The following is a 24,225-nucleotide window of genomic DNA, read 5'->3' on the forward strand; positions in this document are numbered from 1 at the left end:
TTTCTTACAAGGTTAGATTAACCTAAGTAAATTGATATACTCTGGTAGAGACTCAGTTACCTGCTTATAAAATTGCAACAATGGCATATATTTCACTGTTGGGGAATCAAATTTACCTGTACTAACTTCCAGAAACATTTTCATATATTTAAAATTATATAATACTAAATATAATGATACAGGGAAATTATTTATTCAGAAAAACTCTACCTAGTACATAAACTCACATGCATCATGGAGATAAATGCTTCTGATACACCATATTTTTCTTCAATATAATTGAAAGCTCGCCAAAGGGCAACTCCAGCATCTGTTGTTCCATCAACTTCATTATCAATATTAAGAATGAACACAAAACCAATTCTAGGGAAAAAGGGTGAGTAAGTAATGTTACAACTATCTCTTGAATAACAATAAATTACCACTTTAAATATTATACTATAAAATCTACATGGAGGAAATATATTAGATATAGAAAGGGGAATATTATTTGAAAAGTTTGATTATAATGCCTATTCACTCAAATCCTCACAGCTATTACAGTCCTGCAGAACGTCCAACATACTCTCGTGGCCCTGATCAATTTCCAGTGACCATATTATTCCCTCAGAAAGTCAACAGATGTATAAGAACTGTTCAGCTTTGATGAAGGCGTAGGATACTTCACACCCCAAGCCATGTTCCCAGTGTGAGACTGCTGACTGAAGTGCCACAGCCATCGTCTCTGTGCACATTGTAAGCAACACTAGATTTACTTGAATAATATCAATTTACAATCACCTAAGAGGAATTTCATTATAATAAAAAAATTCTGCCAATCTTATGAAGTCCAGGGTGTATTCTTGAGCAGGGTCAATAAACAGAACCTAGAAGAACAAACATAATCATTATTCTAGGACTTTAGAATTTTCATGAAATTTAACTGTAGTCTAATTTCTGCAATTTAAAGCATGAAATTCAAGCTATAAGATTTCACAAATTTCTATCTTGACTAGACAAAAATGTCATAATTTATGAAGATTTATTATAGTTACATATTAAATATAATTATACATGGAATCTTAGAAAGATTCAAGATATTCTTTGTGGATCCACAATTGTAGCTGGAGAGTTTCTCTCCAGCTCCCACCAAGCCCCAGCAGTCTGACAGCCCACTTATAAAATAAACACACAGACTCTTATATTATTTAAACTGTTTGGCCTAATGGCTCAGGCTTCTAGCTATCTAGTTCTTACATCTTAAATTAACCCATTTCTATACCAGTATTTTACATGTTATTACTCAAGGCAGTGGCTGGCAGCGTCTTCTGACTCAGCCTTCCTATTCCCAGAATTCTCTTCTCTGCTTGTCCCGCCTATACTTCCTGCCTGGCTACTGGCCAATCAACATTTTATTTATACAAAGCGATATCCACACAATATAAAGTCTATATTTTCTACAAAGTGAAAGATCTCACTTCACATGTTCATTGGCTCTTCTGTGAAAATTTAAAAAGACAGCATAAAAATGACTGCTTTCTGAAGACTCTTAAAGAAAATAAGACACAGACTTCCTATGTGAGAAACAAACACACAAACACTGCACAGTCTTAGGTGTTTCTCTACACACTTCAAAATGCCAAAGGCTGTCTGAATATTTAGAATTATAGCCATGAACCAATGAACATTTATGAAAAAACTGCATTTATCTACTTTTCCTGACTACTAAACTTTAAAATATAACACAAAAGTTATAAATTCCTTTGAGATAATATACAAATATCATTATCATAAAACTACATGAGAAATGAGTAATAATCAACAAACTAAGTGAAAATCCTGGCTTCCGACCAACCCCTCAGATGGCCACCTCCAGGCAAGCTTTTCCTTACACTTGCCTACTAGTAAACAGCAAGAAAATAAAAACAGAAGGTTATCTTTACAAAACATGGACATAACAAGGAAAATACCAAACTCACCAAATTATGAAAATTACGCCTTATAGATGGAACTGTTCCATGTAACACTGGTTTCAGAAATTCCCAGCAACTTGTAGGCCAAGTAATATACAAACCATCATTTTCTAAGTCATTAATCCACTAGAAAAGAATCCAGAAACCTGTTAAAGCTAGATTAAGATAATAGTTATATAACTTTTAAATTTAGAATTTTTCTTACTGTATTAAATTGCCAGTGAAAACATACACAGATTTTTCTGTATCTCTGACAAAAAGCCAATTAAATAAAGAATATATCACACATGACAATTGTATGCTTTCAAACACAAAAAATATATTATTATTAGTTATGTGTACTGGTTGGCGTGTGATTGTAGGGGAGGTATGTGCATGCGCATGCAGATGCCTGCTGAGGCCGGAGGACCCAGATCCTCCTGGGACTGGAGAAACAAGCTACAAGAGTTTGTAAACCAACTGACGTGGATACTGGAAACTGCACTTGGGTCCCTTGTAAAACCACTCTTAACCACTGAGGCATCTCTCCATCCCCCCATTTCAGTCTTGTAGTCAAAACAATCAGCCACTTCCCATCATATGCTTTCATGGAGTATTTATATTAACCATCCCTCCTGAAGCCACTAGGAACACTGAAGAAAACACACAGAACACTGTGTATGGCCATGGAGTGGGGGTAACAAGCAATACTCACAAATGGATTCATTATAACCCTTGAGAAAAGCAGAAATGAAAGGAAATTCTACTTTTATTTCAGTTTTGTCCCACAGGACACTTCCAAACGTAGAGCAAGAGAGCTCAAACACGAAAGCCCTATTGGTCAGGAAAGTGATAGTTAAGGTTCTCAAACTGCTATGACTTTGTTTCTTATTGGAAGAAGCAGGAGTGGATCTAGAAGAGAATGAAACTGCAGGGAAGAAATGAACACATGGTCACAGAGACTCTTGAACTCATTTGCTGGCTCCTAGCCCACATGTGCAGAGATAATACACTGTTGCAGAATATTTGGTCACACTGTGTGAAGATGCATCTGTTTTACCTCACCTTCCTAAGGCATCTTCTGATTGGTTTAATAAAGAGATGAATGGCTAATAGTTAGGCAGGAGAGGAAAGATGGGACTTCTGGGCAGAGATAGAACTCTGGGAAGAATCTGAGAGGCAGGGGATTCACCAGTCAGATGTGGAAGAAGTTGGACATACTATACTGAGGAGAGGTAATAAGCCAGTTGGTACAAAGTAGATTAATATAAATGGGTTTATTTAAGTTATAAGAGCTAGTTGGGAACATGCCTAAACTAAGGCCAAGCTTTCATAATTAATAAGAAGTCTCCATATCATTTTTTGGGAGCTGGCAGCCAAACAAAAAAGTCTGACTATAATATACCTCCAAAAAACTCAAGAGAAAAAAGATACCACAGTACCAAGAACTCAGAGACAAGTGAGGGCCAGATACTAGAAGTAAGACAAAAGAAGAATGCTCGCAATGGCCAGGACAAGGCTTCAAAGACACAGGGAGCCCCTGACATCTGGGCTATCAGCCAAACTTTAACTTTGCTTTTTTATGAAATTCTGGCTCATATTAAAAAACAAAATAAAACATATGAACAACCTCCCACCCAGCCCAAATGCAACCATTTAGGGAGAATATTATGGTACATACCTGTAATCTCAGCATTAAGGAGGCTAGCTTGATTTACATAATGAATACCTGACTAATATCCCAAACCCAGCCTGCCATGGGAAAAGATGACTAAGATACTGAGAAGTCCCGAGACTTTCCCTGGGATCCTGAAAACTATAAGCATTGTGATTTTCATGTACCCGAGAAAGACAGGCAAAGGCTGTTGTCACTTCTAACTCACTTGGGAACGCTGTAAGAAGCAAGTAGAGGCCAAAACCAAGATGGAAAAGTTCTGGCTGTGTCTCCTCCAACTTGCCACATGTTCACAGAGTTTGTGAAGAGAGTGAGACTTCCTCCTTGTAGGAGGTTATCCTTTCTTCACTTTTAGCTGACAGACAATACAGATAAAGAAATAACTGTCTCACTTTTAATAGCAGTCAGAACAATATAGACAACAGCAAAGAAGTAAGGTTTGAAGAACACTATAAACAAACTAAGAGTCTTCTATCCAATGTTACCAGAATATACATTCTTTTCAAGTACACATGAGGCCTTTTTACAGATCTATGGTATCACATGCAAAAACCAAGTCTCAATAAATTTAAATTGAAATGGTACAAACCATGAACTGAATTTAATATTAGCAAGAAAATTTCAGAAACATCACTAATATGTAAAACTAACCAACAATGAATGAGTCAAAAAAATCACAAGGACATTTAGAAGACTCTTTGAAACAGAATACAGGAAATGTAGGGAGTGGCAAAACCAGAGGGTTATTTATAGCTATATGGACCTACATTAAAAACTGATGAAGTTAAGTCAATTATCTAACTTTTACCCTAAGAAACTAGAGAAAACAAAGCAGTATGATTTAAAAATAGGAAGGGAGGCACCAATGTAAAGATTTCTTTCTACAAAGGTAAATGAGATAAAGAACAGTACAGCAGAGACTTACAGAAGGAACTAAAAGTTGGTCAACCACAAACTTGATAAAGGTTTCCTGGGATGGATAAGACAACAACAACAAAGAGAAGACTCAAATCTGCAATTAAATCACATCGCTAGATACCACAAAACGGAAGCCAATATCATACCACTATAGGAGAAATTACAATAATCTTAATAGATAAGAAAACATTAACAAGATTACTCTTTTATTATGAAAACATTCAACCAACTAGGAATGTAAGGAGATTCCTTATCCTGATACAGGGCAGGTATAAACACCATAGCACAGCACACTTAGTGCTGTGAGACTGCCCCAACTTCTGGGTCTTTTGACTTCTACCAAACAACTTATGCTGAGGCAGGTTCACTTAAAAACCATGAATTCTAGATTTTTCAGGGAACCTCTCAGCAAGGGTTGTTTCAGCTAAACTTGGCAAAGAGACTAGGAGTTAACTGAAGAACAGCAAAAGAGTCGGGTAGGAGACCATCGAAATGACCTCTTCTGAGAACTGAAGGGTACTGACAGTCTGCTGGAGAGAGACCACAGAGTCTTAAAAGAACGAACTACCTGTGGCTTCAACAAAGAAGGTGTAACCAGATTTCATAAACACCAGGCTGCAGCCCACAGATGTAAAGTTAGGAGCCCACTGCAAGGTGTAATTCTTACCATGTTTAGGTATTATTCTTTTATCCCCCAGATCTTTTTTTTTTTTTTTTTTTTTTTTTTTTTTTTGAGACAGTTTCTCTGTGTAGCTTTGCGCCTTTTCTGGAACTCACTCTGTAGCCCAGGCTGGCCTCACAGAGATCTGCCTGGCTCTGCCTCCCGAGTGCTGGGATTAAAGGCATGTGCCACCACCGCCCAGCCATCCCCCAGATCTTAATTATTTGGTGCTTTATTACTGCTACTGGAAAGGATTCTTAATGAGAGTAATGAATCTATGTGAAGCTACTTAGTGCAGAGAGAATGGGTCCATGTGTTTGCTTTCTCTTCTGAGCACTGATTCATGCTTACACCTGTTCTGAAGACTACAAATACATGGTTTTACGCTAAAAATGTCAATGCTTAAACTGCTTAAATATTTCAAAGGTTTTGGGTCAAGGAACAACATGAGCACTTACCACTATTGAAGAATGCCGAATATCTAACACATACTCATAGTTCCAAACAGGGGAATTCAATTTTAAAAATTTGCTCATATCTTCTTCACTGAGCCCAAGATTTTTAAGGCCACTCATCAGTTTTCCTTCTGATTTCAGCATATCTAGAATACTTCATGTACAAAGAAGAAATAATTTTATTCTGCATTGTCAAAACTTTTAGGAAATCAAGTTTGACATTTTTTTTTACCTGTGTATGTACATGTGCATGTGTATAGATGCACATGTGTATACATGAGTGTGGAAGACAGGTCAACATTAATATTTAAAATTTATTCAATAACTTGAATATTTTAAATTTAATTTCAATACTTTATAATTAATTCAATGTTAAAATTAAGTTCCACAAATATTTGAGTTCCATGCTCTAAGAGCTATCACACACTAAAGGTTAAGTGGTTGATAAACATGCTAAAAATAAGTTGCATCTGTAAAGTCTAGAAAATAACTAGTGCTAAGAAACTAATTACGAGTTTCCGGCCATTCGGCGGGCCCTGTGGTAAGGCTGCCCTTTTCCAAGACTGCAGGCAGACCCTGCAATCTCCACACCCTGCCCCCACACCCATCAGCCTGAGACCCCAGAGACCCCAGCCACTTCCTGAGACTCAGAGACCAGCCCCCAGCTCCCATCCTGTCCAGGAACTCCCACCTGGACCAGAGCCCCCAGCTACAATCTGCCCCAGAACTCCCATCTGGACCAGAGCTTCCATCCAGCCCCGGAACTCCCATATGGACAAGAGGAGCTCCCATCTGGACAAGATAAGGAGACCCCAGGAACTTCCTGAGACTCAGAGTCAAGCCCCCAGCTCCCATCCGGCCAGCACTCTCATCTGGACCAGAGCTCCCATCTGGCCCAGAGTGTCCATCTGGACCAGAGAGAGGCTCCCTAAATCTGTCAGCTCTGTCTGGACCAAGTGCACTGATAAGACCAAGAAAGAATCCATGTGGAGATGGGCAGATGATAAAGCAGAAGTACATACAACAAAATAAAGAGCAATACAGCATCACCAGAAACTAGCCCTTCTCCAGCAGCTAGACCTGAATATCACAGAATGGAAGAAGCAGAAGAAAACAACCTTATAAGTAACATCATGAAGAGGCTAGAGCCTTATATAGAAGAAATCAAAAATAAAGTAGAGGAACAGACAAATAAATAATGGGAAGAACACTATAAAAAAAATAGAGGAAAGGACAAAAAAAGCAGAAGAAAACAATAAGTCCCTGAAAGAAAATCATGAAAAAGCAATGAAACAGACGAGGGAAACAGTCCAAGACCTGAAGAGGGAAATAGAAAAAAATGAAGAAGACACTAGCAGAAGGAATGCTGGAAATAGAAAATCTGAGTAAACGAACAGGAACTTCAGATGCAAGTATAACCAACAGAATGCAAGAGATGGAAGAGAGGATCGCTGGTGTTGAAGATACAGTAGAAGAAATAGATTCATCAGTCAAAGAAAACACTAAAGCCAACAAAATCATGACCCAAAATGTCCAAGAAATTTGGGACACCACGAAAAGACCAAACCTACGAATAATAGGGATAGAGGAAGGAGGAGAATACCAACTCAAAGACACAGAAAATATATTTAACAAGATCATAGAAGAAAATTTTCCCAATTTAAAGAAGGAAATGCCTATGAAGATACAAGAAGCCTATAGAACACGAAACAGATTAGACCCCCCCCCAAAAGTCCCCTCGCCACATAATAATTAAACAACTAAACATACAGAATAAAGAAAGAATACTAAGGGCAGCAAAGGAAAAAGACCAAGTGAGTTATAAAGGCAAACCCATCAGAGTAACACCCGATTACTCAATGGAGTCTTTGAAAGCCAGAAGGACCTGGACAGATATAATGCAGACACTAAGAGACCATGGATGCCAGCCTAGACTAATATACCCGGCAAAACTTTCAATCATCATAGATAGAGTGAAGAAGACCTTCCAGACAAAACCAGATTTAAACAATACTTATCCACAAACCCAGTCCTACAGAGAGCACTAGAAGGAAAATTCCAACCTAAGGAAGTAGATACACCCATGAAAACACAGGCAATAGATAACGCCACAGAAGTAAACCCCAAAGAAGAGAAGTACACACACACTACCACCAAAAAATAAAAATAATAACAGGAATGAACAATCACTGGTCATTAATATCCCTTAATATCAATGGACTTAATTCACCTATAAAAAGACACAGACTAACAGAATGGATATGAAAACAGGACCCATCTTTCTGCCACATACAAGAAACACACCTCAAACTCAAAGACAGACACCTCCTAAGAATAAAAGGCTGGGAAAAGACTTTCCGATCAAACGGTCTTGAGAAGCAAGCTGGTGTAGCCATCCTAATATCCAGCAAAATAGACTTCAAACTAAAATCAATCAAAAGAGATGATGAAGGAATTACATACTCATTGCAGGAAAGATCCACCAAGATGAAGTCTCAATTCTGAACATTTATGCCCCAAACACAAGGGCACCCACATATGTAAAAGAAACATTACTAAAGCTTAAATCACATATAAAACCCCACACATTAATAGTGGGAGACTTCAACACCCCACTTTCACCTCTGGACAGATCTGCCAAATTGAAACTTAACAGAGAAATAAAGGACTTAACTAATGTTATGACTCAAATAGACTTAATCAATATCTACAGAACATTCCACCTGAACAAAAAAGAATATACCTTCTTCTCAACACCCCATGGAACCTTCTCTAAAATCAACCACACACTTGGCCACAAAGCAAATCTCAACAGATACAAAACCATTGGAAGACAGCTTATGATGGAGAGGATGTGGAGCAAGGGGAACTCTCCTCCATTGTTGGTGGGAATGCAAGCTTGTATAGCCACTTTAGAAATCAATATGGCGCTTCCTTAGAAAATTGGGAATCCATCTCCCCCAAGACCCAGCTGTAGCACTCTTGGACATATACCCAAGGAATGCTCAATCATACCACAAGGGCATTTGCTCAGCTGTGTTCATATCAGCATTGTTTGTAATAGCCAGAACCTGGAAACAACCTAGATGCCCTTCAACTGAAGAATGGATAAAGAAAATATGCTACATATATACAATGGAGTACTACTCAGCAGAGAAAAACAATGACATCATGAGGTTTGCAGGCAAATGGATGGATCTAGAAAAAATCATCCTGAGTGAGGTAACCCAGACTCAGAAGGACGAACATGGTATGTATTCACTCATAGGAGGATACTAGATGTAAAACAAAGATGACTAGACTGCTACACAACTCCAGGGAAGCTACCTAGAAAACAGGACCCTAGGAAAGACACAGGGATCACCCAATGACAGAGAAATGGATGAGATCTACATGAACAACCTGGACGACAGTGGGAATAATGAAGGGCAAGATTTGAGGGAAAGAAAGCTTAGGGGAGCAGGAGATCCCAGCTGGATCAAGAACAGAAAGGGAGACAAAGGAATAACAGACTATGATAAATGAAAACCACATGAGAACAGGAATAGGCAGAGTGCTGGAGAGATCCCCAGAAATCCACAATGATACATCCTCTGTAGACTGCTGGCAATGGTCGAGAGAAAGCCTGATCTGACCTAGTCTGGTGATCAGATGGCCAAACACCCTAACAGTTGAGCTGGAACTCTCATCCAATAACTGATGGAAGTGGATGCAGAGATCCTCGGCCAGGCCCCAGGTGGAGCTCCAGGAGTCCAACTGTTGAGAAAGAGGAGGGTCTGCAAGAGTGTGAATTGTTGAGACCAAGATTGGAAAAGCACAGGGACAAATAGCCAAACAAATGGAAGCACATGAATTATGAACCAAAGGCTGTGGAGCCCCCAGCTGGATCAGGCCCTCTGGATAAGTGAGACAATTGAATAGCTTGAACTGTTTGGGAAGCACCCAGGCAGTGGGACCAGGATCTGTCCTTAGTGCATGAGCTGGCTGTTTGGAACCTTGGGCTTACACAGGGACACTTTGCCCAGCCTGGAAGGAGGGGACTGGACCTGCCTGTACTGAATCCACCAGGTTTAAATGAATCCCCAGGGGAGTCTTGACCCTAGAGGAGATGGGAATGGAGGGGAGGGGATAGGGAGAAGGTGGGGGTGTGGGCGGGAGGGGGGAGGACAGGGGAACCCATGGCTGATGTGTAAAATTAAAACACAAATATAATAAATAAAAAAGAAGAAAAAAAAGAAACTAATTACAGCATGTTATTACTGTAAAACCACAAAGTGCAGTGCTTTGATGGTTTGTGACTCCAGAGACGTAATGCTTATAGGTATATAGTATTTGTAGAGCTGAACAAAATCAACTCAGATAACCATTAAGATATGCAAAACTCCCCAAAAGCTATAGACTAACAAAAATTCCAACACCTAGCGTGAGAAGCCTTTCAGATGGTCAGGATACCTGAGTGACTGTCAAAACAACATAGCTTACTGAGGTAGCCTTGGTTGCCTCCCAGAGGCTGAGGATGGCCCCTACTGCTGAAGACACCACACCCGCTTGGGACACACAACACAGGTGACTCAAGCTGAGTCTGACCTGAGAGCTTCTTTGCTGTGGTCTTAGCCTCCATGGTGCCAAAGAATACTGTGCAAGCTGCCAATGGAGGGAAGAAATTACATAGTTCTACCCAGCTGCATCACCCATGAGTCACTCATCAAAGAACAAATGAAGAATATCACAGAAAACCACACTGGACACAATGCAGAGATCAATGGACTGTGGAAGCCCAGCCCCAAAGGACACATCTACATCACAGCTCCTGCTTCTGTGGATCATGGGATATCTTGAAAGTGAGGCTGAAAGACTTTAAGAGCCAGAATATAGGAAAGTCTGCTATGGAACAGTCTCTCACAGAAATGTCTGTACAAACAAGACCAGAACAGTGGGAATACCAATGGATATTTTAAGGTGTAAGGGGTAAAATTTTACAGTGTTCCACCTATGGGAAACTAATTACAGCTCAGAGAAGGTTAAGTAGCTTCTCTCCATTACCAATTATCCAATGCAGGTTGATCAGTCCTGACATTATATACACCACAAACAACCAAAACGAACTGAGCAGGTTGTATTTATACATTTGTGCACACATAAACATGTATAAATATTCAAAACAATAACGGTAAAAGAAAAGGAGTCTATGACTTGAGGAGGGGTATGGGAGACATTGGAGGGGAGACACCTGGGAGAGACTGGGTGGAGGGAAGAGAGACGGGAAATGGTGCAATTCTTTCTTGTAGCAGGAATCTTAAATGGTCTTATTAATAAAACAAACCTGGAACCAGGTACTGGGGTGAACGCTGGAAGATCAGAGAAGCAGAACAAGCCACAGCTTCCTCATCTTGCCAGTTGCTCAGGTGATCCTGTTTCCTTAGACTGGAAGCCTCTCAGCTGAACTGTGCTGCTCAAAAACCTAAAAGCTTAACCAGCCTAGTTCCTGGTTTTCATGCCTTATATACCTTTCTGCTCTCTGCCCTCACTTCCTGGGATTAAAGGCTCACTTCTTGGTATTAAAGGCGTGAGTCACCATGCCTGGCTGTTTCCAGTGTAGCTTTAAACTCACAGAGATCTGGATGGATCTCTGCTTTCTAAGTGATAGGACTAAAGGTGTGTGTGCCACCATTTTCTGGCCTCTATATCTTGTGGCTGTTCTGTTCTCTGACTCCAGGTAAGTTTATTAGGGTGTACAACATTTTGGGGAACACAATACCACTGCACTTTCTCACTTAAAATATATTTAAAAAAATAAAAAGTTCTACAAAAATAAACAAAGAAATATGAGCAAAAACTATTGGGCCATAACAGTTCCTCATTCCCCACTCCACTAGGCAATTATGAAGTTGGCAGGAAAATCCTCCCTTTCTATATCTCTGTAATAGGGCATTTTCCATTCTCCATATCCTCTCTGTCTCCTTTTATTGTGCATCTTGTGTTTTCTTACAACCTCTTTGTGTTGACCTTAAAAGTTTCTAATTCTCCACACAGTTTCTGCATTGCCTTTAAGTGAATTGTGGCAGCTAAAACCTGTAATCACATCACTGAGAAACAGAACTATGATGTACTTCCTATAGATCACTAATTATAGGAGAGGAGTCAGGGTGTGGGATTCCTTGAAGAACATACAACCTTTCTAAATCACACATGGAAATGTTTCTATTATGGAGCTTTCCAAGACACTGTCTTAGAAAACACTCTAAAATCTATATATTATTGTTCTTGGGCACAAATACAATTTTGTCCCTCTTAAGTTTACAGACTAAGGTCTGAGACTTTCCATATTCTACATCTAGCATTTATCCTATATATCTTATGCTGTTAGTTCTAAGAATTTAACTATTATAGGGTAAAGTCATATTTAAAATAAAACTACAAGATGAACAGTCAAAATGGACTATCAAATATACACACATACACACACACATACACAAACAGACACACAAGGGGTGGGTAGGTGGATGGGAGAGAAAGGGAGCTGTATTTTTCTATGCTTCCAAACTGTTAATAAAATGCACCTGAAACATTTTTACAAATTTATAAATTTCAGTTCAATAGCAGCACATTCTTTGAGTTAAAACTGAATGACAAAATTAAAGTACTAAATTTATGAAATTACCTTGTTTCAAGCATCAAGTTATAAGTGTAATTTTATATGTCTCTGTAAGAATAACAAACATTCTGTTCTACTTCTCTTCTGTTTGACCAGAACTTTACTTCCAGAAGAGTGGGCACTGAACAAAGAACTTCCTAATTCCACCTCAGATTACTTCCGCTTACTAATTCTGTTTGCCCTAAGAAACTTGATGGCCAGGCAGTGGTGGTGCACACCTTTAATCCCAGCACTTGGGAGGCAGAGGCAGGCCGATCTTTGTGAGCTCAAGGCCAGCCTGGGCTACAGAGCAAGACCCAGGAAAGGCGCAAAGCTACACAGAGAAACCCTGTCTCAAAAAAACAAAACAAAAACAAAAACAAAAAAAAAAAAAAAGGAAAGAAAGAAACTTGATGGCACACAACAGTCTAACTGACAGACACAAACAATTTGAATTATCTATGTTAATTTCTTTCTCCTGGGGAAACACCATATGCTTCTTTTCAGTTCCTATCTGGAGGACAGAGGTCCCAGAGCTACTCAGTTCAGTCCCAAAGAACATTAACCTATTTTTAAATGAAAGCAATCTAGAATAATGAAATAATTAAAGTTTTACCAGCCACCAGATCTCCAAGATCTCTTCCAATTCTGAGACTTGAGGACACTCTGCACTGGTACATTTTGGACGAGCACAATAAGAAACAGCACATATAAGAGAAGGGACAGAGGACGGAGAGCAGGCACCAAGATAGGTCAGGATGAATGTTCTACAGCGGACTCAGGGGACAAAAGGTGACAGCAATTCACTATGTTTCAAAACACAGAGACCAATTAAAGACTTCCTAGAGATCAATGAAAATGAATACACCACATACCCAAACTTATGGGATACTATGAAAGCAGTGCTAAGAGGGAAATTCATAGCACTGAATGCCCACATAAAGAAGCTGGAGAAATCTCACTCTAGTGACTTGACAGCACACCTGAAAGCCCTTGAACAGGAAGAAGCAAAGTCTCCCAGGAGGAACAGATGCCAGGAAATTATCAAATTGAGAGCTGAAATCAATAAAATAGAAATAAAGAGAACAATACAAAGGATTAATGAAACAAAGAGTTGGTTCTTTGAGAAGATCAACAAGGTAGACAAGCCCTTATCCAAACTAACCAAAACACAGAGAGAGAGCATCCAAATTAACAAAATCAGAAAGGAAAAGGGGGACATAACAACAGACAATGAGGAAATCCAGAGACTCATCAGGTCATACTTCAAAAACCTCTACTCCACAAAACTGGAAAATCTAAAAGAAATGGATAATTTTCTGGATAGGTACCACATACCTAAGTTAAATCAAGACCAGATAAACCATTTAAATAGTCCAATAACCCCTAAGGAAATAGAATCAGTCATTAAAAGTCTCCCAACCAAAAAAAGCCCTGGACCTGATGGTTTCACTGCAGAATTCTACCAGATCTTCAAAGAAGACTTAATGCCAATACTCTTTAAATTGTTCCACACAATAGAAGCAGAAGGCATACTACCAAACTACTTCTATGAGGCTACAATTACCCTGATTCCTAAACCAAACAAAGATGCAACAAAGAAAGAGAACTACAGACCGATCTCCCTCACGAACACTGATGCAAAAATACTCAATAAAATTCTGGCAAACAGACTCCAAGAACACATCAAAACAATTATCCACCATGATCAAGTAGGCTTCATCCCAGGGATGCAAGGGTGGTTCAACATATGAAATTCCATCAATGTAATACACCATATAAACAAACTCAAAGAAAAAAACCACATGATCATCTCACTAGATGCAGAAAAGGCATTTGACAAAATCCAACACCCCTTCATGATAAAGGTCTTGGAGCGATCAGGAATACAGGGAACATACCTAAACATAATAAAGGCAATCTACAGCAAGCCAACAGCCAACATCAAATTAAATGGAGAGAAACTCAAAGCAATACCACTAAAATCAGGAACAAGGCAAGGCTGTCCCCTCTCCCCATACTTATTCAGTATAGTACTTGAAGTTCTAGCCAGAGCTATAAGACAACATAAGGAGATTAAGGGAATACAAATTGGAAAGGAAGAAGTCAAGCTCTCCCTATTTGCAGATGACATGATAGTATACATGCATGACCCCAATTCAACCAAGGAACTGATACAGCTAATAAAAACCTTCAGCAACATAGCAGGATACAAGATCAACTCAAAAAAATCAGTAGCCCTCCTATATACAGTAGACAAACAGGCTGAGAAGAAAATCAGAGATACATCACCCTTTACAATAGCCACAAATGATATAAAATACCTTGGGGTTACTCTAACTAAGCATGTGAAGGACCTATATGACAAGAACTTTAAGTCCCTGAAAAAAGAAATTGAAGAAGTAAAAATGGCGATCTTACCAAAAGCAATCTACAGATTCAACACAATCCCCATCAAATTACCAACACAATTCTTCACAGATCTGGAAAGAATAATACTCAACTTCATATAGAAAAACAAAAAACCCAGGATAGCCAAAAGAATCCTGTACAATAAAACAACCTCTGGAGGCATCACGATCCCCGACCTTAAGCTCTACTATAGAGCTACTGTGATTTCAATGTTCTGAATGTGAAGAAATTATGTTTGAGGTGTCCGAGTGCTAATCATTATATACAGTTTTGAAAATATCACATTATAGCCATAAATGTGTAAAATTGCTTAATCTTTAAATCACTTGGTTTTGCATTTTGACAAAGTAAATTCAAAAAATATGTATCTTTATACAAGTCATAGTTTAAATTAATAATTTAACACTTACCTAAAAGGATCATAAACATCCATGTCAACAAGAAGGCCATTTATAAATAGACGAGCATCACCTGGCTTAATTTCAAATCTATCTTGCAGGTCCTTGAAAGAAAGCAAAATAACAGGTAACCAACAGTAGTGGTTACTGTTTTAGACCTACTACAATACATCTGATAACAGGTAACCAACAGTAGTGGTTACTGTTTGAGACCTACTACAACACATCAGATCCACACAAGGTTGGTGCTTAAACAGGAACAATAGCCAGTTACTTAGCTGCAGTATCTTCAGTTAGTTCTTGCCTTAAGAAACTGGATCAGGCCCTCTGGATAAGTGAGACAATTGAATAGCTTGAACTGTTTGGGAGGCACCCAGGCAGTGGGACTGGGACGTATCCTTAGTGCATGAGCTGGCTGTTTGGAACCTTGGGCTTACACAGGGACACTTTGCTCAGCCTGGAAGGAGGGGACTGGACCTGCCTGTACTGAATCCACCAGTTTTAAATGAGTCCCCAGGGGTGCCTTGATCCTGGAGGACATGGGAATGGAGGGGAGGCGCTAGAGGGAAGGTGGGGGTGGGGGCAGGAGTGGGGAGGACAGGGGAACCCATGGCTGATGTGTAAAATTAAAACACAAATACAATCAATAAAAAAAAAAGAAAAAAGAAGAGAAATTTCCTAAGAATGCCTCAGATAGTGCTTCTGGGAGGGAATTCTCCTTGTGTGTGTGTGTGTGTGTGTGTGTGTGTGTGTGTGTGTGTGTGTGATGTGTGTGTGATGTGTGATGTGTTTGTGTGGTGCATGGATGTGTGGTGTGTGTGTGTGTGTGTGTTATGTATGTGTGTGTGGTGTATGTATGTGTGTGTGTGTTATGTGTGTGATATGTGTGTGTGGTGTATGTATGTGTGTGCTGTGGTGTGTGTGTGTGATTGTGTGTGTGTGTGTGCTGTGGTGTGTGTGTGTGATTGTGTGTGTGTGTGTGTGTGCGCGCACTCGTGTGTGCTCGTGTGCGGGTTGCTGCAGGTATCAATGGCAAGGCCTCGCACAGCCATTTGCAAGGCAAGTGTCCTACCCCTGAGTTGCCTCCTCAGCAACTCTGAATTCTGCGAGTCCAGTGTTCCTTGTAGCCTGCATGCACGTCTCTACCTAAAAGAGCTTTCCCACCTTGAGGTCCGCACGCCGACCTGTCTTTCATGTAAATGATCTTTTTGAGAAGTCTGTAGCCATTTGCCGTTTTGTCCTTCCATACACCAACAATCTACAAAGTGCAACATCCCAGGCCTTGTTTGCTCAACCTGGGTCAGTTTCCCAGCTGCACAGATCTATTGTAGCCCCCACCCCAGTGCACACTGCCACTGATCTCTGGGGACTTTAGATCATGCACCCTGATCACACTAACCTCCCAGTCCCTCCACGTTCACCCGCCATCCACTGTGACTCCCCCCTCCAAAAAAGCAAAAATAAAAATAAGAACAGAGAAAAAGTCCAACTTGTGTTATTTATATCCTCTCTGAAGCAGAGTCAAACTCTTGCCCCTAAAAAGGAGCAGAGTCCCTGTCCTGCGGCAACCTATCAGGAGCCATCAACTGTGGAGGGTCACCTCAGCATCCCCATAACAGTTCCTAAGAGCTCTCCTTGATGGCTTCCTGTCCAGGGTGTTACTCTGGGGGTCGGGGTAAGGATTGTCACAGAAGCCTTCCATGACTCCCCCTTCCAACTGTGCATCTGCAGTCATTGATAGCACAGCAAAAGTAGCCTTCTTCCCCTTCAGTCAGTGGGAGCATGGAACACAGCCCTCCATGTGACTCCTGGCGACAGCTCAGGCCTCAAATACAGCTCCTGGCTGCAGTGGGACCACACACCCAGACAAGGCCCATGGAGGCAGCCTGGACGCAGCCATCAACAGGGCTTCAGATAGCACCAGCCAGGCAGATCAGTAAGGCCTCTGTGGCAGCACAGCCTCATCATAGTTTTAAGTGTTTCCTTTGCTCATTTTCTCCCTTTCCAACTCAGGACTCTCACGTAAGGTTTGTCAGACTTTATCTGCTTTTTACTCATGTTCTCCTCTTAGATTCTGTGCAATTCATTTCTATTTTATCTTCTCCCCAGCCCTTATTCCTTGCCATTGTGTTTTATGTGGCATTTTCTACAAGGTCAATTCTTTCCAATGTCACTTGCAATTGTGGTTTTTACTTGTGAAACAGTTTCTCTCTACTTACACCTTCCCAGAACACTTCCTGTTGTGATTTCACATCACTTTCTTGGACATGGATATCAATTTCTGTGTAGAATGAATCTTAAAGGGTCTTATTAAATAAAACAAAACCAGGGCCAGGTATTGGGGTGAATGCTGGAAGATCAGAAAGACAGAACAAGCCACAGCTTCTTCACCTTGCCATTTCCTCAAGTGATCCTGTTTCCTCAGACTGGATGCTTCTCAGCTGAACTGCTTCTTGAAAGCCTGAAGCTTAACCAGCCAAATGCTTCTAGTTTCTGATCCTCACGCCTTATATATCTTTCTGCTTTCTGCCATCACTCCCTGGGATTAAAGGCGTGAGTCACCATGCTTGGCTGTATTATTGAACTCACAGAAATCCAGGTAGATCTCTGTCTCTGGAATGCTAGGATTAAAGGCATGTGCTACCACTGCCTAACCTCTATGTTTAATATTGTGGCTGTCCTGTTCTCTGACCCCAGATAAGTTTATTAGCGTGCACAATATTCCAGGGAACACAATACCACCACATTTCTGTCCACCTTTAATCTGAGTCATTGTTCTCTAAACTCTGGTGCTTCTCATTCTCAATCATTTTTAAAGTTTTTTTCTTTAAACGAATGTACAAATTCTGTATGTTAGCTGACTTCTGTGCAAGGTTACATGAACTACAAAAGGATTCTGTCGCCTTCCACCGTACTCTTCACATAGATCTCTAGCTTTACCTTCATTTTTGTCAAATTCAAGGGAGTTAGATTGACATGGACAGATGTTAGTAGGGATTTTTTTTCTAACTTTTTGGATTTCTCAGCTTGAAGATTGTTTATAGATGACATCTGCACTGGATGACTTAATTAGATCAGTCAGTCTCTTTCTCAAAACAGCGGTCTGTTTCAAGCCTCTCACCCCATCATCTTTTTTCTCTTCTTTGTCTGTGAGGGATACTACCTTGTCTTTCAAAGACTATCTTTGAAGTCATCCCTTTTTGTGGTGATAAATTGTGTCCCTAATATATTGTGTTCCCTAATAAACTTATCTGAGGTCAGAGAACAGACAGCCACTAGATAGACATAGAGGCCAGAAAATGGTGGCACACACATCTTTAATCCTCGCATTCTGGACGCAGAGATCTATCCGGATCTCTGTGAGTTCAAAGGCACAATGGAAACCGCCAGGCATGGTTACTATGCCTGTAATCCCAGGAAATGATGCCAGGAATCAGAAAGGTATATAAGGCGTGAGGACCAGGAACTAGAGCTGGTTAAGCTTTTAGCTTTTAGCAGCAGTTCAGCTGAGATCCATTTGGATGAAGACTCAGAGGCTTCCAGTCTGAGGAAACAGAATCAGCTGAGGAATTGGCAAGGTGAGGTAGCTGTGGCTTGTTCTGCTTCTCTGATCATTCAGCGTTCACCCCAATAACTGGCTCCAGGTTTGTTTGTATTAATAAGAACTTTTAAGATTCATGCTTCACCTTTTAGTGATTTGTATGGCTATAAATTGGAAAACTGTATGTGCTGTTTGCACTTTTTGAAAGTAGACTTTGGTAGCATAAAGGGCTCCCTTGTCTTAGACCCATACAAGTTTATCTCAAGTGTCCCCCAAGAGACTCTGTTCAGGGGCAGGCTGGTCTTTATCAGAGGAAGGAGAAAAACACAAAGCTAAGAGTGTAAAAGCATCATGCCTTGGAGAGCAGCTAGAAGGTAAGGCATTCCTAACAAAGACGACTCTTGTTCAGCCAGGGTATAAATGTGTGGTAAGATCAGAAAGGCAGAGCTCATCTATGAAGACGTTCTGCCAGCTGCTCTTACCCCAGCATGGCTGTGCCAGCAGGGCTTCTCTTTGACATCTACCAGCTGGGCACTGGAAACACCCAAACAGATGATCTTTTGTTATTATTTATTTATTTATTTGTTTGTTTAGTATTTTGTGGTGATATTTTATTTGTGCACCTCAATAAAGCTTATCTGGGGATCAGAGCACAAATACAGCACTATATTAAATATAGAGGTCAGGCAATGGTAGCACATGTCTTTAATCCTAGCATTCAGGAGTCATAGATTCATTCAGATCTCTGTGAGTTCAAGGCCACACTGGGAACAGAGCCATGTGGGGTAGCACATACCTTTAATCCCAGTGCTGGTTAACCATAGAGGTGTGGAGGTCTGTACATGCAGACAGGAAGTGATAGAGCTGGGTGGAAACAGGAAGTGATGTAGCTGGGCAGAGAGAGGAAGTAAGATGGCAGGGTACAGAAAGGTTTAGAGGTGTGAGTATACAGGAAGTAGCTCTCTGGAGGCTGAGGAGTTGGTGAGGTAAGGTTGGCTGTGGCTTGTCCTATTCCTCTGATCTTTCAGTTTTTACCCCAATATCTGGCTCTGGGTTTTTTGGTTTTTTGTTTTTTGTTTTAATCAATAAGACTGTTTAGAGATTCGTGTTCCTGTATTTTTATTTTTAATTTATGTGTATGTCTGTGTGCCTGTGTTTCTGTATGTGCAGATGGGTATGGGTTGCCTGTGTAAGCCGGAAGAGGGGGTTGGAACCCCTATACCTGGACTTAGAGGTGGCTGTGAGCAGTCTGGACGGGTGCTGGGAACAAAGCACGGTGATCTGCAAGGACAGTGTGCTCTCTTAGCCGCCGGCGCTCTCTAACCCCGCTGCTGACTATTGTCTTCACCTCCGCTCATATGCCCTTGGCTATCGTGAATCGTTCTCCGGACTGCGGTGGTACTGTCTTCTTCAAAATACATCGTGCACCCTAATAATTTATCCAGGGTCGGAACAGAACAGCCACTAGACAGACAGAGGCCAGAAAATGGTGGCACTCACACCTTTAATCCTAGCCTTCTGGAAGCAGAGATCCCTCTGGATCTCTGTGAGTTCAAAGCCACACTGGAAACCACCAGGCATGGTGACTCACGCCTTTAATCCCAGGAAGTGATGGCAGAAAGCAGAAAGGTGTATAAGGAGTGAGGAGGAGGAACTAGAGCAGGTTAAGCTTTTAGGCTTTTGAGCAGGAGTTCAGCTGAGAGGCTTCCAATCTAAGGAAACAGGATCAGCTGAGGAACTGGCGAGGTGAGGTGGCTGTGGCATGTTCTGCTTCTCTGCAGTGTTCACCCCAATAACTGGCTTCAGGTTTGATTTTATTTTTTTAAGACTTATTTATTTATTATGTATACAGTATTCTGCTGGAATGTGTCCTTGCAGGCCAGAAGAGGGCACCAGATCTCATTACAGATGGTTGTGAGCCACCATGTGGTTGCTGGGGATTGAACTCAGGACCTGTGGAAGAGCAGTCAGTGCTCTTAACCTCTGAGCCATCTCTCCAGCCCCAGGTTTGATTTTATTAATAAGAACCTTTTAAGATTCACGCTACACTGAACAGAATAAATATTCAGTCCTTCTCATAACATCTCTTTAATCTTATGAAATCTTCTAGCCCCCTGATTCAAATGACCACAGGGAAGAGAGTTCTGATGGCAAGCAAACAGAACTCAGTGAAACGCCAATGACACCTGGTACTTCCCTTGTCCTCTCCTTTCTGAGCTTATCTACTGTCTGACTGCAGATGATGTAACAAAAAAACTTACAATAAGAAACTCTCCAAAGACATAGTAAGCAAAGTTACAAAAGGGGCAACAACACAATTCAGCTAGTTCTCATCCCGAAAACCGTGGCTGGCAAACCTAGCACATTCCCTAGCTTAGTTATCTGCTCATTTCCATTACTGGAAGAATAATACTAGTTTTGCTAGCTTCCCGTACAGCTAGAGATGGCCATAAGATACATGTCAAAGTCTGCTGAAGTACTCAGGATAGCTTTAATGAGGACTAATGTGATTATGAACGCTCTCTGGCATCTGTCTCTGAATACACAGTCTCAAGCTGGGGCTACCATCTTACTACCCAGAAAGGCAGCTGGTGTTTTAGGAACACTTCCTGATACTGTAGAGCACCAGAGCCATATATCAGTGATAGAGACCTTAAGACATCTTTTCATGGGAGGAAAGTAAGTTAACACTGTTTAGCACTTGACGTGCTGGTCTTATATTACTTAGGAGAAACCATTACACGGCATGGAGCTAGGCTACGACCAGCCTCAGAACTATTAACATAAAACTCCAACTACTAACACAAAAACAGTAATTTGATGTTTAAATGTTAACAGACCTTTCGGAATAATCTTATCAAATTATTGATCAACTGTGTCTTACTTGTTATTGGATACTAAGGATGTTATAGTAGTTTAACACAATTTATTCCTTCTAAGCCTCAGAACCTGATCTTCTCTTTGAACTATTTCAACAATTAAAAAAAAGCAGTAACACTTGCTTTGCATTAAAATAAAAATATCTAACTTGTGAAAAAGTGAACACATACGGTAAATAAAAGTGTTTTAAGAAATTCAAGCAAACCTTTTGATTTCCCTTTATTTCTTTTCTCATTAGTTCACTTACAGCAATCCTTGTCAGAGATCTGAGAAAATAAATAATTACGTAATAAATTAAATAATAAATTAGGTGTTTAGGAATAATCATTGATTCAATGTAACATAATACTTTAGAGAATATTTATTTTCCAAATGATTCAAGAAGATATTTCCACAGCCTAGTTTGAGAACAGTAACTGTATTTTATTTGACATTGCATTTTCTTCACAGGGAATAAAGACTCAGAATTTCACATACTCCCACTGTATGATCAAGTAATATCATAGCTTATTTACCAATACTTTGGTTTTTAAAACACTAACTATATAAGAATTTTGATTAATCTGGGATTAACCAACATAGAAACATAGTCGTCATCCATTGGTATAAATGGAGGATTGATTCCTGGATTCCCCATAAAAACAAAAAATCTATGTGTGGGTGATTATACTCCTTATTAAAAATAGTTCATAACTGCATGTAACCTACATATATACTTTTGTATATTATAATATTATATTATAGTCTAATTTAGAACACCTAATATTCTCTTATATAAATAGCTCATGCACTATATTATTTTAAATAAGAATAAAGATGTTGTCTGTTTAAGTTCAATGAAGAGACCATTATTCTTTGAGTATTTTTCAAATGTAGCTCATCAAATGTTCAAATATCGTACTTAGAGACAGGGAGAAATGACTACATTGACTTCATCTTAGCCACTCTAGAAAACTTTACCATTCTCTTATAACTTAAAGATAGAATTAAAATATATTTTTTCTATAGATTTTTTCAACCTGTAAAATCCCTAAAAATGTTATTATTGTATCTCTCAATGTATGCATAGAGGAAAGTTATCTACAGTGAAGATTGTTAGAGGGGTATAGTAGCTCATAACTACAATCTAGCATTCAACAGGTAACTATTTTATTAAAACTAAAATTATTTTTCTTTACATTTGAGCTAATTTCAAAAGTTACTAGATATATATTTTCATATACTCATATTAACTTCTCAAATTCCTCTCCATTTAAAACTGGCTGAGTCATAAGTGTAAATATTATTAAAGCACATTATGTTACTATGTCACAATGAAACTCCACATTTCTACAATTAGTAAACTAATAAAAGTATCTTAAGAAGGCATAGTGTGAAGTCCTGTAATTCTAGCTACTTAAGAGGATGAGGCAGTAGGTTTGAGAACAGCTTAGGCCATACAGCAAGAACCTACCCCCACAAAACTAAAAAAACAATAACAAAAAACCCCCACAAACTTTTCTATTTTCAGAGGGCCATAAAACATATTTTGGCTATCTTGTGTCCAACAGATACTATTTATCTTTCAAATGTAAAGCTATCTTCATTTAAGAATCTTTAATTTGGGGTTAGGGATTTAGCTCAGTGGTAGAGTGCTTACTAGCAAGTGCAAGGCCCTGAGTTTGGTCCTCAGCTCTGGGGGAAAAAAAAAAAGAATCTTTAATTTGCACTATAAATAAATGGACAAAATAGTATTTGAGAAAAAAGATTTAGTATTCAATCCTTAAAAAGATGAGTCAAGAGAACAGGCTGCTCCCAATACTTGTGTAAGTTCTGTTTCACATACACTTGTGACTTGTTGGGTGTTCTATCTTAATATAGATTTATGTTCATTTAATATGAAGGGTTTACTTAATTTCATTTGTTACTTATAACATTATACTTAGTCATTCCTAAACAAAATACAGATACATAAAAATTGTGTTATTTTGTAATTCCCCACAAAATCTGAAATTGTATCCTGATCACTCTGAATATGCAAATGAATGATCTATTGAAATGAAAAGTATGTTTAAGGGGACAGGCAGTATTTCCTGGAAACGGTTCAACAACATATCTTACTAGAAAAAAGTATTACATAAATTTTCCATATATTTACAAGGTTACTAATTTTGAAATCCAAAACACAAGAAAATGATTTGGCAGTATTGAAGTACAGATCATTTATTTAGAATAATACTTTTTATTAACTTCCATAAAAGAATAAAAAAATTATTTTCTATTTGTTGATCAAAAATATTTTACTACTCATGATTCTTACTAAAAGCTTTTTAAAATATTGTTCTTTTCCTTTAGCCTCTAATTTAATAATTCTTTGTAGTATGATATACCTGCAGGTATGACCCAATGTTTTACTCTAATAAAACTAAGCACAAACAGTGAAAAGCCAGAATTGACATCTTCATGTTAAGAGTCAGTTATTCTCACACAGTTCACTTAATGGAAAGAGATCTGCTTATAATCATACCAACACAGTTCAACATACCTGGCTTTTATGGGGAAGTTCTGTGAAATATCTTTCATTAGTTTTATGGCATCATAAACAGGAGTGGACACTATTTGCGTGGCTGCTTGAAAACTAAGATCTAGAAGAAGGAAATTGCAATCACTAGTGCATCTACAGTAACGTTACTGCTTTTGACTTTTCCATTCAATCTAACTCTTTACTCAACATTTCTTCC

General features: G+C 39.4%; 1 protein-coding gene across 6 annotated transcripts in view; it reads right to left on the minus strand.

Moving 5' to 3' along the window:
• Window positions 1–24,225, minus strand: part of Uggt2 (UDP-glucose glycoprotein glucosyltransferase 2) — a 142,054-nt gene that overhangs the window by 92,301 nt on the left and 25,528 nt on the right. For all 6 annotated transcript variants that reach the window (XR_004945917.1, XR_004945916.1, XR_004945918.1 and 3 more), the window contains exons 9-15: window positions 24,030–24,129; window positions 21,711–21,771; window positions 15,097–15,188; window positions 5,644–5,794; window positions 1,959–2,078; window positions 781–866; window positions 228–363 (exon numbers count right to left, since the gene is read on the minus strand). Coding sequence is in view for 3 of the 6 variants with exons in the window: in XM_036199538.1 (XP_036055431.1) it covers window positions 228–363; window positions 781–866; window positions 1,959–2,078; window positions 5,644–5,794; window positions 15,097–15,188; window positions 21,711–21,771; window positions 24,030–24,129 (746 nt within the window). In the remaining 3 variants the exon portion in view is untranslated. The remainder of the gene's footprint in view (window positions 1–227; window positions 364–780; window positions 867–1,958; window positions 2,079–5,643; window positions 5,795–15,096; window positions 15,189–21,710; window positions 21,772–24,029; window positions 24,130–24,225) is intronic.

This window comes from Onychomys torridus, chromosome 9 (genome assembly GCF_903995425.1).
Source record: "Onychomys torridus chromosome 9, mOncTor1.1, whole genome shotgun sequence".
In the NCBI taxonomy this organism is placed as follows: Eukaryota; Metazoa; Chordata; class Mammalia; order Rodentia; family Cricetidae; genus Onychomys; species Onychomys torridus.